The 17437-nt window shown below is 48.0% G+C and overlaps 1 protein-coding gene across 1 annotated transcript; it reads right to left on the bottom strand.

Annotated features, from left to right (window-relative positions):
* Positions 1–6656: 6656 nt before the first annotated feature.
* Catip (ciliogenesis associated TTC17 interacting protein) lies at positions 6657–16494 on the bottom strand. Its single transcript, XM_029560079.1, has 10 exons — positions 16436–16494; positions 16165–16257; positions 15551–15751; positions 15203–15258; positions 13359–13445; positions 13016–13183; positions 10945–11069; positions 9395–9471; positions 9043–9131; positions 6657–8827 (listed from the first exon to the last, which is right to left on the bottom strand). Exons 1-10 carry the CDS (start codon positions 16467–16469, stop codon positions 8195–8197), a joined length of 1563 nt encoding a protein of 520 aa, XP_029415939.1. The 5' UTR covers positions 16470–16494; the 3' UTR covers positions 6657–8194.
* Between the last annotated feature and the right edge of the window lie 943 nt (positions 16495–17437).

The following is a 17437-nucleotide window of genomic DNA, read 5'->3' as shown; positions in this document are numbered from 1 at the left end:
GATGCTGGTACGAGTGAGTAAGAATCAGAGAACCCACACCCTTCCCACCTCCACAGACTCCACATCACCAATTGCACACTCACAATTTCACACACTTGGCGTTTCGAAACCCTTACCCAAAGGCAGAAGTGGCCAGCTCTGGCGGAAAAGGCTGGTCATCCACAGCCTGGACCCTTGTTCCCCTCTTAGTTGTCCTGTATCTCATAGCACATCTGGCCTTGTTCCAGGCACCCCATGTTCTTTACTTCCAAAATTAGCTCTGATTGCAGGCTATTCCTGCCATTTGGGAATTGATGTCCACATCTCATGCCAGTTTCCCCCCGTCACCTACTACCACATACATATATGGGCCTGTACACATGCATGTACACATTCTCAAACCTCTTTTCTCTTCAGTCTGGAGTTCAAGAGCCCTGGCTGATCTAATGGGAAGGATGGAGGGAGAGAGTCCTCCTGGCCTGTGGAGCTGTAAGGGTCTCAGAGGAAAAGAGTTTATAGGCCTTACCACAGGTCAAACATTAGAGATTCAAACCACAGACATCCTCAGAGAACTGGATTCTGGATCCACAAGAGATATCATCATTTAGTGTGTGTGTTGTATGTATGCATCTGCATGTGTGTGTGCATGTGTGTGCCTGAGAAGGATGGCAGGTGTCCTGCTCTATCATGCTCCACCTTATCCCCTTGAGACAGGATCTTCCACTGAACCTGCTGCTAAGCTGATGCACTAAGCCTCAGTGATCCTCCCGTCTCTGTCCTCCACAGCTCTGAGGTTCCAAGTGTAGGAAGCCATGCCCATCTCTTTTACATGGATGTTGGGGTTTTGAACTCAGATCATATTGTTTATACATCAAGTTGTTGCTGCTCACTGAGTCATCTCCTCAGCCTTGATTTTTTTTCTTTCTCTTCCTTTCCCTCTCTCCATTTTCTTTCTCTTTCATTTTTTCTTCCTCCCTCCCTCCCTCCCTTCCTCCCTTCCTCCCTCCCTCCCTCCCTCCCTCCCTTCCTTCCTTCCTTCCTTCCTTTCTTTGAGACAGGGTCTCATTATATAGCCCTGGCTGGCCTGCAACTCACTATGTAGACCAGGCTAGCCCTGATCTCACAGAGATCCATCCTGCCTCTGTCTCCCCAGCCCTAGGATTACACATGGCCCCAATTTCTTTTTCTTAAGACAGGATCTCATTCTATAGCCAAGATTGGCCTTGAACTATGTGTGACAGGCTGGACTCAAACCTGAAGTGACTATGTGGCCCAGGTTGGCCTGGAACTTGAAGTAAAGCTTTTGCCTCTGCCTCCTCAGTGCTAGGGAACTACCATGCACAACCGTTTCAGGTTTTTCTGTTTGCTTTTAAATTATTTTATTTTATTTATTTATTCGGGGGCACATGTGTGCCAGGAAGCATATGTGAAAGTCAGAGGACAACTTTCGGGAGCTGCCGCTTTCCTTCTACAGTGCAACTTCCAGGGATTGAGCTCAGGTTGTCAGGCTTGGCAGCAAACACCATTACCCACTGAGCCATCTCACCAGTCCTGTTTTTTGTTTCTGTTTGGAGACAGGATTTCACAGAGACCAGACCCATCTTTTTTTCTTTTTTTTTTTTTGCCTTTTTGAAACAGGGTCTCCTTGTAGCCCCAGCTGTCCTGGGACTCACTATATAGACCGGGCTGGCCTTGAACTCACAGAGATTCTCCTGCCTCTGCTTCCCGAGTGCTGGGATTAAAGGTGTGTGCTGCCACACCCAGCTCAGACCTTGAATTTTCAAGACAGGATCTCACTTTGTAGCCCAGGCTGTCCTCAAACACATGTTTCTTTCCCCGCCTCCCAAGTGCTGAGATTACAGGTATGTGTCACCATACCTGGCTTGTATTTCATTTGTGTGTGTGTGTGTGTGTGTGTGTGTGTGTGTGTATGTGTGGCATATGCACATGAATGTGTGGGTGTGCATTCATGTGGAGACCAGAGATATCAAGCGTTTTTCTCTATTGCTCTCTGCCTTACTGCCTTGAGACAGGGTCCCTCACTCAACTGGAATCTCACCATTTTGCTAACCTGACTGTCCAGCAAGTTCTCAGGATCTGTCTCTAAACCCCAATGCTAGGGTTATAGACAAGCACAGCCATCCCTGGCTTTTTACATGAGTGCTAGGAATTTGAATTCAGGTCCTCACGTTTGTGGAACAACCGTGCCTACCCACTGAGCTATTTTCCTGACCCTTGTTATCATATTTAAATAACATTTTTACAATGACATTTTTTTTTTTGAGACAGGGTCTCTCTATAGCCCCAGCTGTCCTGGAACTCACTATGTAGCCCAGGCTGGCCTTGACCTCACAGAGATCCGCCTGCCTCTGCCTCCCGAGTGCTGGGATTAAAGGCATGCATCACCACACCCGGCTACAATGACATTTTTAAAAAATTATTTTTATTTTATGTATATATGAGTGTATTGCCTGCATGTAGGTAAGGGCACCCATATTGTGCCTGAGGAGGACAGAAGAGGCCTTTGGATCCCCTGGAACTGGAGTTACAGCCAGTTGTTAGCTACCATGTGGGTGCTGGGATTCTAACCCAGGTCTTCTGCAAAAACCACCAGTGCTCTTAACCACTGAGTCATCTCTCCAGCCCCAATGACATTAAAAAAATATTTTATTATTTTTATTTTATGTGTATGAGTGTATTAGTTGCATGTATATAAGTGTACCTGTGTGGTGCAATGCCCGTAAAGGTCAAAAGAGGGTGTTGCATTCCCCTGGAACTGGAGTCATGGAGGGTTGTTAGCTGCCATGTGGGTGCTGGTAATAGAACCCAGATCCTCTGCAAGAGCAGCAAGTGCTCTTAACCACTGAGCCAGATCTCCAGCCCCCCTTTAAAAATATTTTATTTTTTTTATTTTATGTGTATGAGTGTATTGCCTGAATGTATGTGAGTGCACCTGTCATGCAACGATGGCAACATTTTAGAAATGAAGATCAGATTTATGGTTGCTCAGGGTTAGGGATGGATGTGGTTATAAGTGACTTGAAGGATCCTTGTGGTGCTAGGATGTGGTAGATAAAGAAACCACATATGAAGAAATTCTACGGAGTTGAATATACCCACATGTTCAAGCACCTTCCTCAGCTAATGAGTTTAAGAGAAAGCGGGAACATCTGAAAACGATCAATGTCAATATCCTGTCTTGAAAGGATAGTGAAAGCAGGGTGCAAACTGACACCTGAACACAGTCCCAAGCAACATTACTCAGTATCCAAAAGGTGGAAAGTACCCGCATATCTGCTAAGAGATGAATAAATATGGTGTAGTGTGTACATACAATGGAATGTTACTCAGACTTAAAAAGCCTTGAAATTTTGATGCATTCTGCCTATAGATGACACTTAAAAACATTATGCTGGAGGATGGAGAGACGGCTCAGTGGTTTAGAGAGCAGTGCTCTTGCAGCACCTCTTCTGACCTCCTTGAGCACCTGCATGCACATGGTCAGGCATGCATACACATACACGTTAAAAAGATTTATTTTATGTGGATGAATGCTTAGCTGGAAATGTATGTATCTGCACCATGTACTGTAGAGGACAATGGATTCTCTGGAAATGGAGTTACAGACAGTTGTGAGCTGCCATGTGGGTCCTGGAAACTGAACCGAGGTCCTCTACAAGAACGGCAAATGCAGGCCAAGCATGGTTGTGTCCACCTTTAATCACAGCACTCAGAGACAGCACTCAGGTGGATCTCTGTGAGATCAAGGCCAGCCTGATAGTGAATTCCAGGTCAGCTGGGGCTACAGGGAGAATGTCCCCGAGCAAAAACAAAGAGAAAGAAAACCAAACAAAAAGAAGGGCTGTAACTCAGTTCTTGGAGACCTGAAACCCTCTTCTGGTCTCCACAAGCACTGCATGCACAGGGAGCACTTACATGCATGCAGGTAAAACACATACATAAAATAAAAATATTAAAAAAACAACAACAAAACTGTTGATACATGCAAAGACATAGCTACAAGGATGTGTAATGTAGTACTGTTTATAATATCAAGAAAAGGGAATTTCATTGAACATTATATGGCCATCAAAATAGAGGAGTGGGGCCAGCCTGAGCTACATAGGGAGACACTGTCCCTCAAAAAATAAAAAAAAATCCAGGTCAGCTGTAATGATCCTGTAATCCTAGCACTTGGGAGGTAGAGGCAAAAATATCACAGGTTCCAGGTGGTCCTTGGCTATGTAGGGAGTTCAAGGCCAGTTTGGCTACAAATCATACTAATCTTCTTGAGTTTCATCTTTATTTTAAGAACATATAATAAGCCAGGTATCATGGCACACGCCTTTAATCCCAGCACTTGGGAGGCAGAGGCAGGCAGAGCTCTGTGAGTTCAAGGCCAGCCTGGTCTACATAGTGAGTTCCAGGATAGCTGGGGCTACAGAGAGACCCTGTCTCAAAAACAGAAAAAAAAAAAAAAAAGAACACATAATAAAATTATGTCATGTAGTTTTAACGCCCCCCCAAAAAAACAAGGGCCAAACAACAAAGAAAATTGGGTGTGTAGTTTAGTGGTCAAGCATGGGTTTAGCATGCATGTAGCCTAGGGTTGGATCCCTACCAACACACAGTATAACATACACAGAGGCAAGAAAATAGAAGGTTATAATGAGATTCAAAACACATTAACAGGTCGGGGGTGGTGATGTAAACCTATAATCCCAGCACTTGAGAGGCTGAGGCAGGAGGATGGCAGTTTGAGGCTAGCCTAGAGTACATAATAAGACTGTCTAAAAAGAAAACAAATAAAAATAAACAACTATGCAAAACAGATGGATGAGTAGTCCTTTTTGTATATGCGAGTGCATGTGCATGTGTGTGCACAGGTACACATGTGCTACGTCATGCATGTGGAAGTCAGAGGACAACTTTGCAGAGTTGATTTCCTCCTTTCACCTTAAGGCAGGGTCTCTCTTGTTTCTGCTGCTGCACTGTATACTCTAGGCTAGCTAGCTTAAAGCTTCAAATTGAGTCTCCAGCCTCTGCCTCCCATAGGAGTACTGGGATGACAGATGTGTACCACACCCAGTGTTTTACCTGGGTTCCAGTGATGGAACTTGGTCCTCAGGCTTGCACAGCTAGTGATTTTACATGCTGAGCCATCTCTCTGGCCCCAGGAAAGCCAGTTTTAAAAAATTTTTTTAAATTTATTATTTTTATTTTATGTGTATGCGTGTATTGCCTGCATGTAGGTAAATGTACCCGTGTCCTGCAATGCCGGCAGAGGTCAGAAAAGGCCGTCGGATCCCCTGGAACTGGAGTTACAGACAGTTGTTAGCTGCCATGTGGTGGGATTTGAACCCAGGTATTCTGCAAGAACTACCAGTGTTCTTAACCACTGAGCCATCTCTCCAGCCCCAAAGATAAAAGCCAGTTCTAACACGACATAATTTACAAAATTCACTGGGGTTACAATGGGATCTAGGGGGGTTTCAGATTCATTTGTAACATCTGATTTTTTTTTTAATCTTTTCTGAGTCAGGGTCTCCCCCTTAGCCCCAGCTGACATGGAACTCACTCTATAGATGAGGCTGACCTTGATGTTACTGAGATCCACCTGCCTCTGCTGGGTTTAAAGCTGTGTGCCACCATACCCAGTTAACATCTGAAAATTTTCAACAATAGAATTAAGTATATAATTACCAATTAACTAGCATGTATTACTGATTTTATTTTGCTAAAACATTAGAATTATAAAGATCTATAGAAAAGCGCTTGACAGAGCTGGGTGTGAAGCCTTGTAGTGACGTGCTTGTCTAGTATGTGTGAAGTCCTGGGTTCTAGTCCCAGAACATTAAGAACAGTAAAAGTCTGGGGTGTGGTGCAGGCTTGTAGTTCTATCAGGACACTGTGGAAAAATTGTGAGTTCAAGGCCAGCTAGTTCAAGGTTACAGAGGGAGACCTTGTCCCAACAAGCACACACAAATATGGGCAGTTGAGATGGCTGAGCAAGTAAAGCACTTGCTGCCAAGCCTGAGTTGGAACCTCGGGACCCACATGGTAAAAGAACTGACTCCTGAAAGTTGCCCTTTGACCTCTGTGGCATGTACACACACACACACACGCACACACACACACACACACACTCTTAATGTAACAAAATATTTTTGCCAAGCATTGTGGTGTATATCTTTAATCCCAGTACTCAGGAGGCAGAGGCAGGCAGCTCTCTGCGATTTCAAGGCTAGCCTGGTCTACACAGTGAGTTCCAGGGCAGCGAGGACTACATAATGAGACTATCATGGGAAAAATATTTATTTTTTATTTATTTATATTTGTTTATTTTTATGTGTATGAGTGTATTGCCTGCATGTGTATATAAAGTGCACATGTGTTGTGCATTGCCTGCAAAGGTCAGCAGAGGGGTGCTGGATCCCCTGGAACTGGAGTTAAGGACAGTTGTTAGCTGCCCTGTGAGTTCTGGGAACAGAACCCAGGTCCCCTGGAAGAACAGCTAGTGCTCTTAACCACTGAGTCATTTCTCCAGTCCCCCAAATTTTTCTAAAAAATAGGTGTGGTGTGGTGGTGCATGTCTTTAATCCATCACTTGGGAGGCAGAGGAAGGCAGAGTTCAACCCTGGCCTAGCCTACGTAGCGAGTTCCAGGGAAGCCTAGGCTACATAGCGAGACCTTGTCTCCAAAAAAAAAAAAAAAAAGTTTGACAGAATAAATACTGAGCAAACAAGGCCGGGCATGGTGGCATGGCGGTGCCTGCCTTTAATCCCAGCACTTGGGAGGCAGGTGGATCTCTGTGAGTTTGAGGCCAGCCTGGTCTACATAGTGAGTTCCAGGCCAGCTGGGGCTACAGGGAGACCCTCTTTTAAAAGACAAAAAAACAAACAAACAAACAAAAACCCAAACAAAACTGAGCAAGTAGCTGTTCTCATCTCTAAGGAGAGTATCTGTCAGGTTATTGAGTGACTGCCTTGCCTCTAGGTAGAGAAATTGAAATAATTTTGTTGGTCTAACCTTGGTTTACTTTCCTTTTCTTAGTTGTGATTTTTTTTTTTTAAGGGAGGGGAACTAATGACACTAAAAAAAAAATTCTGCAAGGCTCAGTGGCAGTTCTTCCTGAAGTCCTTGGGTTTTCCTGGTGATAGACACCAGCCTCTCCTTCATTCTCCAGCCTTGTGGCTAGCTAGCTAGGGCTCATACTGCCCATTAGCCCAGAGCGCCTCTGGAGTTTCCATTTCTAGGTAGCAGGGCTCCTAATGACCTGAGGCATGAATGGAAGTGCAGAGCCTGCATCCCCACTAACAACCACTTCAGAGGATTTGCCTAACATTGGTTACTGGGCCCACAGCCAGCATCAGGCAGACAAGCCACTGGCCAGAACTGGTGCCAGCCTAATGGGGAGATGGGCATTTCCATTCTTTTTTCTTCCCATCAGGTGACTGCAGGTCCCCTGCACAGTCAGGAGGAGTCTCTCATGTACTGTTGATGGGCACCAAGGACCTGGAGCACAAGTTCGCTTAGCAAGGTGGGGGTGGGGCGGTGAGGTGGGGTAGGGGGATGGGGTAGGGTGCAGGGTGTTCCATGCCGATCACGCCACTCTTCTGCATTCTTTTCCTAGCTGGTCAGTGATTATGCTTAGATTCAGGATGCTCCCCAGCACCACAAAGCCTGGGCTTTCACGTCCAACTTCAGGTTCAAATTCTGCTCCCCCACCTACCAGGATTTCATGTAGCCCAGGCTGGTCTCAAACTCACAGAATGTAACTGAAAGTGTCCTGGTCCTCCTGCCTCTGCTACCCAAGTGCTGGGATTACAGGTGGCCAACCCTGGCTACTCCATTTACACTCTTCCTCCTTCTCTTTTAGTTTGTTTTTGAGACAGGCCCTTGCCGTGTAGCTCTGGCTAGCTTCGAACTCAGGGCAATCCTTCTGATTCCGCCTCCTGAGAGCCACCACGTCTGGATACAGGCCTTTATTTTCTTTTCTCTGAAATAGGATAATGAGGAAAATAACAGTAAGAAAGGCTGAAACCTGCCGAAGTACGAAGTTAAGGTTCCCATTTTTACACAAGGCACAGGCCAGGGACAGTCCCTATGTGCACAGCAGAGCCGTAGGAGGACCCGGTTTATTCCCCGCAGAAGCCGCAGCCAGGATGCGAGCCCACCCCGGGTCGGTCAGTCTCCCGCTTCTAAGCGGGTCCACCTAGTTCCCCTCGGGACTCAAGCCCGGAGCGTCCGCGTCCTCGTCGCCGCCGTCATTGCCATTGCCACCGTCGTAGTCATCATTATCGTCGAAATAGTCATCATTCTCGTAGTCGTCGTCGTCCTCCTCCTCCGCCTCCTCCTCCTCTTTCTCCTCTTCCTCCTCCTCCTCTTTCTCCTCTTCTTCCTCTTCCTCCTCCTCCTCTTCTTCCTCTTCCTCCTCCTCCTCTTTCTCCTCTTCCTCCTCTTCTTCCTCTTCCTCCTCCTCTTTCTCCTCTTCTTCCTCTTCCTCCTCCTCCAACATCTCCTCTTCTTCCTCCTCCTCCTCCTCCTCCTCCTGCTCCTCCTCCTCCTCCTCCAACATCTCCTCTTCTTCCTCCTCCTCCTCCTCCTCCTCCTGCTCCTCCTCCTCCTCCTCCACCTCCTCCAACAGCCGGAAAGGGCTGGGCCGGTGGGAGGAGCGCAGGGCGGGGACCGGCGAGCGCTGCGCTGCGAAGGGTCCGAAGTGCTCCGCGGCGAAGGTGACCACATCTTCCGGCCGGCGGAGCAGCAGGAAGAGCAGGAAGTCGGAGACCAGCGCCTGGGCCTCGGGGTGCTGCCGCAGATAGCTGGTGTGGCTGAGACGCAGCTGCTCCTGGCGGGGAATGGAGCACCAGAGCTGAGGATGCGGCTTCCCGGAGCCGGAGACTCCCTAGGATGGCCGAACTAGGAGGGGGTGCCCTAGCCCCCTGGGATGTCCCAGCTCCCCCGGGATGCCCAAGCCTCCCCCCCCGGGTGCCCCCGCCCCCTTTTCAGGCCTGCACTCTCCATCAGGGGTGGGATCCCAGGCTGGCTGCAGCCGCTTCTCACCTTCCTGTCCAGGAATTTCGAGTACAGCTCCAAATCCTCCTCCCACACCAGGGGCTTCTTGTCAAACTCCGGCCGAGGCTCAATCTCATCTGTGTGTATGGAGGAAGGGGACTGCGTACCCCGGTCCAAAACCTTCCTCCCATACACAGAGGGATCCCAGGAACTCGCAAGCCTGGCAGAGTTGCTGGAAGGGGCTGGTGGCCGAGATCCACCTCAACTCCGGGGCTGAAAGGTAGTCTGTCCCTTTGATTCCAGGCTCCTGTCTCGCCCATAACATACTGAGTCTTACCCCAAAAAAGGTCCGGGCCCCTCCCACCTCTTCATTGTCCCAGCCAGGCCAGGGCTGACTTACCCTCTTCCCTCAAGAGGGGCATCTTGGTGATGATACAGCACCCTGGGGAGCCCACCTGAACTCTCTTAGCCAGGTGCCTGCAGGGCAACACAGAAGGTGGAGAGTCTTCCTAAACTATCCAGGGACTCAGTGATGCTGATCATAATGTTATAGTTCAGTCTCCCAGGGGTGATGGTATTTGGAGACAGGGCCCCTCGGGGAGGTGACTAAGGTTACAAGAAGGCATAATCAAGATAGGACTGGCCTGCTCGGAACTGGAAAAGAAATCAGAGATGTCTCTAACCACTGGCACACAGAAGGCAGGCAGAGAGAGGTGACATGGCCAGGAAAGGACATTTGTAATACAAGCCAGGAAGAGAGCCCTCACCCTGGGTGGCACGACTAGTCTCCAAAACTATGAGGAAACAAATTTCTGTTGTTTAAACCACCCAGCCTATGTTTTTAAAAAATACTTTATTATTTTTATTTTATGTGTATGAGTATTTTGCCTGCATGTATGTAAGTGCACCACGTGCATGCAATACCCTGCAAAGGCAAGGAGAGGGTATCAGATCTCCTGGAACTGGAGTTTACAGACGGTCTTTATTCACGATGTGAGTGCTGGGAATTGAACCCAGGTCATCTGGAAGAACAGCAAGTATTCTTAACCCCTGAGCCATCTCTCCCAGCCCAGACTTTTAAATAAATTTAGCTTGTGTGTGTATATAGGCAAATGTTTTGTGGAGATCTGAGAACAACTTGTGGGGGGAGTTGGTTCTCTCCTTCTACCATGTGGGAATTGAACTCAAGTCATCAGACTTAGTGGTAAGTAGGTAAGCATCCTTACCCAATGAGCCATCCTGCTGCCAACCCCCTTTTTTTCTTAGAATCTATTGTAAACAAGGTTAGCTTCAGACTTAGGATAGTCCTCCTGCCTCAGCTTCCTGAATGTGGGCTCAGCCTGTGGTATTTTGTCATGGCAGCTGAGATAAGACTTTATAGTGTCTCAGTGAGAGATGCCTGGGGCCTCTGTTTGCTCTGCCACCCTCCACCACCTGCTTTATTTTGGAGCACTTGATACTGTCCCAGATAATGGCAAGTGTCATATCTCGCGTTAAAAAAACAATGCACACTGTAATAACATCACTCAGGATGCCGAGGCAGGAGGGTTATGAGTTTGAGGCCAGCCTGTGCTCACATTAAAAAAAATAGTGAGGGCAGGGTGTGGTGGTGCACGCCTTTGATCCCAGTACTCGGGAGGCAGGGGCAGCTGGATCTTTGTGAGTTCGAGGCCAGCCTGGTCTCCATAGCAAATCCAGGCCAGCTGGCAGCTGGGACTACAGGGAGACCCTGCCTCAAAGACCAAAAAAAAAAAAAAAAAAAAAAAAAAAAAAGCGAATGATGTGAACAAGGTAAAAGGACATCCAGATGTCAATGGCAAGTCTTTTGGTGGTGTCCCTAGGAAGAATAGTGTCCCCTATGCCCCATCCCACCCCATGCCCTTTCTTCATGGCTGAGCACCCATACTTTACATGGCATTGTGACCTTGGTCCTCCCCATTAGTGACTCACCCATCAGAGAGAAGGTAGAACTGGCAGGAGAAGGGAATGCCCTCTTCAGAGTGGATGGTTTGCTCCACAATGAACATTTCAGCCTGCTGGTGGCCCACCTGTATCATCTGGAAGCCCAGGGCTTGCTGCAGTGGCCAAAGTGGAGAAGGCATGAGATGGACACTGATCACGGTCTCTTCATCTCCCTAAGCCCTTTCCTTCTCCTCAGGTCTTCATTCCTACTCACCCGTGATAAGCAACCTTTAGCTGCCAGTCCCTCAGGTGCCCTCAGATGCATTTTGACTTGCATTCTCAAGCCAAGTTGAGGATCCCCTCAGACCTAGCTTCAGCCAGCCCCTGCCACCCTCTTCCTGGGTCATGTCAATGGAGAAGTGCTTCTAGTTGGCACATTTCATTACAGGGATGAGGACCAGTGTGGGGAGGGAGGTGAAGGCCGTTGAGAGACCCTGTCTCAAAAAAAAGTAATCAGTGCCTAAGAAAAGACACCTGAGATTGTCTTCTGTCCTCCACATGCACAAACATGCAACACATTTGTACATTCACATACACCTGCACACATATGTATTCACAAGCACACAAAAATGATAATATCATCCAGGTGTGATCACACCTGCAATACTAGCATTTTGGGAAGCTGAGGAAGGAGGATCATGAGGTTGAGGCCAGTTTGGGCTATGTAGTAAGACCCTGTCACAAAAAGAACACGAAAGTGACGTATCTTTGGGCTGGGTATAGCTCGGTGGTGAAATGCGTGCTGAGCTTTTTAAGGTCCTGTACGATGTGTGGGTCTTTTTGTTGTTTGCTCAGGCAGGCCTTAAATTCATTTGATAAGCTCATGGTGACCTTGAACTCCCAAAACTTCTGTCTCCACCTCCCAAGTACTGGAATTATAGGCATGAGATACCATATTCAGCTTTAGATGATATATGTTCTGTATGTGTGTGTACATGAATGTATATGTATGTTTGTGTATGCACATATGTGTGTGTAGAGGACTGAGGACAACCTGGGGTTTTTTTTTTTTCCTTCAGAAGCCACCCACCTTGTTGTTTTGTTTTGTCTATTTATTTATTTGTTTGTTTATTTATTTTGTTTTTGGAGACAGAGTTTCCCTGTAGCCTTAGCTGGCCTGGAACTTATTGTGTAGATCAGGTTGGCCTGGATCTCACAGAGATCCACCTTCCTTTGCCTCCTGAGTGCTTGTATTTTTTTTAAGATTTATTTATTTATTTATTTATTTATTTATTTATTTATTTATTTATCCTTTTGAGACAGGGTCTCCCTATAGTCCCAGCTGACCTGAACTCACTATGTAGATCAGGCTGGCCTTGAACTCACAGAGATCCACCTGCCTCTGCCTTCCAAGTGCTGGGACTAAAGGCGTGCGCCACCATGCTCGGCAAGATTTATGTTTTTAAAATGTGTATACGTGTTTATCTGTGTATGGATATGTGTGTATGAGTGTGTGTGCCTGCAGAGGCCAGAAGAGGGTGTCAGATCCCCTGGAGCTGGAGCTACAGGCTGTTGTGAGCCAACTGATGTAGGTGATGGATCCCCTAAAGAGCAATATGTGCTCTTAACTACTGAGCCATCTCTCCAGCCCTCACCTTGTTTTTTGAGATGAGGTCTCTTACTGGGACCTGTGGCTCACTGATTCAGCCAGGCTCTCTTCACCACTCCAGTTCTGGGGATTGAACTCACATTCTCATGCTTACACCCCGAGCTATCTCTCCAATCTTAGAGGATATATTTTTAAAAACGTCCTTCCACTATTTTTCACACAGATTGACTTTTGTGCAAAGTGGGCTGCTTCCTTAACTGTCCCCACCTTTTGATCTCCCTCACTAATTCCACCTGCCCCACCCTTAGCCTTCCCTGTGCCAAATCCAGCTCTTGCTTGCTGCTGCCCTAGAATCTCTCATTCCTGCCTCCTGATTTATTGATGTATATCCTACCTGCCTGACGCCCTCTCTCACTCCACAACTGTCTTTCCCACCTTAGTGGCCCTCATGCCCCTTCTAGTCTGGCCCCAGACAAGTCCCCTCCCCCCACCGCTAGAGCAAGCCCTCACATAAGTGCAATAGCAGAGTTTGCCCTCTGTGTCCAAGGCCAGGAAACGAGCATCGTTGGGCACTGTCTGCCGCCAGGCCATCACCCTCAGCAGCACCAAATTGGCAGCACTAGAGATGAAGCCCGCAAGTGAGTGCCAAGGGAAAAAAGTGATGCCAGTCTTCACTTCCTGTTTGGGACAGATCTAAGTCAGGAACCTGGAGCCAGGAAGGGGCCAGGAGGTGTGCAAGCAGGGTGTTGAGTGCGTGATTCTTGGCAAGGCCTCAGTCCTGGCCTTACACAAGCTTGCCCTGCTATGGTTCTGCAGATGTGGAAGGTTGTTCCCATCTGGCTTTCATCCTTACCTCACCCTCCTTGACACTTGTGGTCACAACCATCTGGTCATCTTCCTTCAGTAAGCTCATCTTCCGTTCCATGGGGAGGATGGGGAACTAAGGACCAGAGCACATAGGAGAATCAGGTGCTCACTCCAGAGAGAAAGGCTGTCTCCTAGCTATTCTTCAGTTTTGTTGGTTTGTATTTTGTTTTTTGAGATAAGACAGTTCAGACTGGCCTGGAACTCACTGTGTAGACCAGGCTAACCGTGAACTCGCAAAAATTATCCTACCTTAATTCTCCTACCTTCCAAGTGCTAGGATTATAGGCAACAGCCCACAACACTCAATTCCAATTCCATTCTCTCTCTCTCTCTCTCTCTCTCTCTCTCTCTCTCTCTCTCTCTTTATTTATTTATTTTTTTTGTCTTTTTGAGATAGGGTCTCCCTGTGGCCCCAGGTGGCCTGGAACTCACTATGTAGACAGGGCTGGTCTTGAACTCCCAGAGATCTGCTTGCCTCTGCCTCACGAGTGCTGGGACTAAAGGCATACACCCAGCCTCCATTCTCCTTTATAAATGAGAAAATGGAAGTGTAAATGTTTGGATCTTTAAAAAAAGATAACCAGTGCTGGGGGGTGGTGGCGCATGCCTTTAATCCCAGCACTTGGGAGGCAGAGGCAGGCAGATCTCTGTGACTTCGAGGCCAGCCTGGTCTACATATCGAGTTCCAGGTCAGCTGGGGCTACAGGGAGACCCTGTCTCAAAAAAAAAAAAAAGATAACCAGGGCCCATGGGATGGTTCAGTGGCTAAAAGCACTTGCCACACCAATCTGAGGATCTGAGTTCAACCCCTGGATCTTACAGTCTCCAGTGGAAGGAAAGAACCAACTCCTACAAGTTGTCCTCTGACTCTGACCTCTACATGTGTCCCCCACATAATAATAATAAAAGTTAAAAAATGACAAACATTTGGATATGGTGATGCATAGTTATAATCCCAGCATTTGAGTGGCCGAGCAGAAGGCAACCTTGGCTACATAAAGTCTTTGTTTTAATAAAACAAAAAAAACAAGACATACAGAAAAACAAAAAGTCTTCTGATCTAGGTGAGGGTCCATGCTTGCAATCCTAGCACTATGGAGGTGGAGGCAAGGAGATCAAAGTCATCCACAGCTACGTATAGACAGTCTGGCCATGAGACTGTCTCAAAAAGGAACAAAGGGGGTTGGGCTGGTGGTGCACACCTTTAATCCCAGCACCCCAGAGGCAGAGGCAGGTGGATCTCTGTGAGTTGGAGGCGAGCCTTATCTACATAGAGAGTTCCAGGCCAGCTAGTGTTAAATGCTGAGACCTTGTCTCAAAAAACAAAAAACAAAACAGAAGAAGGAGAAGGAAGAGGACGGGGGGGGAGGGAAGAAGGAAGGGAGGTAGGGAAGGAAGCCTTCCGTTTACAGTACAGGTCAAGAATTGGGCCATACTATGCAATAGGAAAGCTAAAAGGTTTAAAGATGGAAACGGATTCTGTGAGAAGGCTCAAGTTGCTTCAAAATTTAGATAGGTCATGGCCCCATAGAGGAAGTTAATGAAGGGGCTGGGTGAGGGGTACAGATCTCCAAGGGAATAGCCAGGCTCTGGGAAAGACCAGTTCACATGGCCCCAGAGAGTGGACAGGCAGTCCACTGTGAGCTATGTTCAATTTGTGTATCTGGAGGACACTGGCATCAGTGTTGACGATGGCTGATTCTCAAGCTATGTGTGGTAGGGGTGAGGCAGATGGTAGACTGTATGGCGGTATTCTATTGGTGCCCTCCCGACTCTCACAGGGTCTCTGCCCCCTCTTGGGGGCAAGGCTGGGGAGAAGCTAGGAAGTACCTTGATGAACTCATGACTGTGTTGTTCCATGGGCTCCAGTTTCTTGGTGAGGTAACCTGAGGTACGGGGAGGAAAATGCTGAAGTCACAGGAAAACATGAGTCTGGGATAGCTTGAAAGGACGGTGCTGGCCCAGACTGGAGGATTGGGTGCAGTGACAGCAGAACTACAGGGTGGTCAGCACTCCTCTTGTCCTTAGTCTGTGGCTGTCTCCCTGCCCTATGCCTTACTCTGGTCCCAAGGGAAGTCAAAAGGCAGATCCCGACTGAGGACATATGAAGTGGGGTGAAGGCAGTGGAAGGAAGATATGGTAGAGGGAGGATTTGGTGAGGGGGAACTGAAACTCTACCTAGGAGGGAGTTTCCACAGAGCGATTTATCTAGGAAGCCTCGGCTAAAGGCATGTACCAGGAGGCAGTGGGACATGATGCCCAGATCATCCTTGTACTTTCCTCTCTGCACCTCAATGGTCAGCTCTCCCTGAGGCTCCCCTGTGTCCGAGATGATGGCCAGGGTCTCTGAGAAGAACAGTAACAGCAGTTCCTCCATCCCTGTAGAGGTGAAGAGAAACCACTCTCTAGGCCCAGCCTTCTGAACCCTATACTGCACCTTGATGAACTCATGACTGTGTTGTTCCATGGGCTCCAGTTTCTTGGTGAGGTAATCTGAGGTACAGGGAGGCAAATGCTGAAGTCACAGGAGAACATGAGTCTGGGATAGCTTGAAAGGAGGTCCTCACTGCACACCCCCATGTCTTCTAGAGTCTCCTAGCTACCAGCAGGTGCCCGCTGGTGAAGATCCCTCTCCTGTATCCTTGGGCTTGTCCCTCCACAAACATATAGGCCCCAGGCCTTTTCCGAGTCTCAGTAGAATGAAGCTGAGAGAGAAAGTAACTGTCTTGTTTTTTCTCTCCCTTTCTCCCCAAACTTGCACCCCCATCCCCATCCCTACTATCTGGGCTCACGGAAGGAGTTGAGGAAGTTGATGGCTTCAGCATTTGCCTCTGGGAATGGCTCCTGCTGCTGGCCTGAGGGCTGGTGGTCCTTGGCTTTGGAACCTATAAAAGGAAGAAACTAAGATGTCAGAACCTGGGGGAAATGGCTGGGGTGGACAGAGGTACCGAAGTCTTGAATTCTGTCCTCATGAATCCACTAAGACCATCCTCAGATGGGTTGTGAGAGAGAAACATCTCCTCCCTCCCTCCACCTAACCCAGCCCAGCAGCCCTTTGCCCACCTGTGGAAGAAACTTTGGAAGACTTGGAAGACATACTGACTGAGGCCAGCCAGCTTGTGTCTTACTGTCTCCATAGTAACCAGAAACTAGCTACCACCTCTTAAAGGGCAATCAACCCACTTCACTGTACCCAGATTTGGCAGGTTCTGGAGCTCAGGCCAAGCTGGAGGGGTTGTCCAGCAGGGGGAGCATTTGACATTCTTAGCAGGCAGGGAGAAAGCAGGTTAGTACAGTGACCTTAGAAGTAGTGGTAGTGCACACGCTTTTAGTCCCAGCACTGAGGAGGTAGAGGCCCGCAGGCAGATCTCTGTGGGTTCACAGCCGGGCGAGGGGTGGGGGGAGTAGTGGACTAAGCCAGGAGTGGTGGCTCATGCCTGTAATCTCAGCATTCTGAAGCCTGAGGCAGGAGGATCAAGGGTTTGAAGCCAGATCTTGTTTTTTTTTTGGTTTTTGGGTTTTATGTTTTTTAGATGTGGGACTGCAGAGATGGTTCAGTGGTTAAGAGCACTGACTACTCTTGCAGAGGACCCAGGTTTCATTCCCAGCACCCACATGATGGCTAACAGCCATCCATAATTTCAGTCCCAGGGGCTCTAACACCCTCTTCTGGCCTCCTTGGGCACTGCACAATACAGGTGCACTTATATACATGCAGGTAAAAACATACATATACATAAAATCACACACACACACACACACACACACACACACACACACACACACATCTTTTTGAGACAGGATCTCCCTGTAGCTGCAGCTGGTCTGGAACTCACTATGGCAACCAGGCCTGCCTCTGCCTCCCAAGCGCTGGGATTAAAGCCATTGTGCCACCACAGCTAAATGTAATTTTTTTTTTTTTTTTTGGTCTTTTTGAGACAAGGTCTCCCTGTAGCTCCAGCTGTCCTGGAACTCACTATGTAGACCAGGCTGGCCTTGAACTCACAGAGATCCAACTGCCTCTGCCTCCTGAGTGCTGGGATTAAAGGCATTTGCCACCATGCC

This window comes from Nannospalax galili, unplaced genomic scaffold, assembly GCF_000622305.1.
Source record: "Nannospalax galili isolate Female #2095 unplaced genomic scaffold, S.galili_v1.0 scaffold127, whole genome shotgun sequence".
Classification (NCBI taxonomy): Eukaryota; Metazoa; Chordata; class Mammalia; order Rodentia; family Spalacidae; genus Nannospalax; species Nannospalax galili.
Note: the sequence above shows the minus strand (reverse complement) of the source record. Positions and strands in the feature narration are given on the sequence as shown.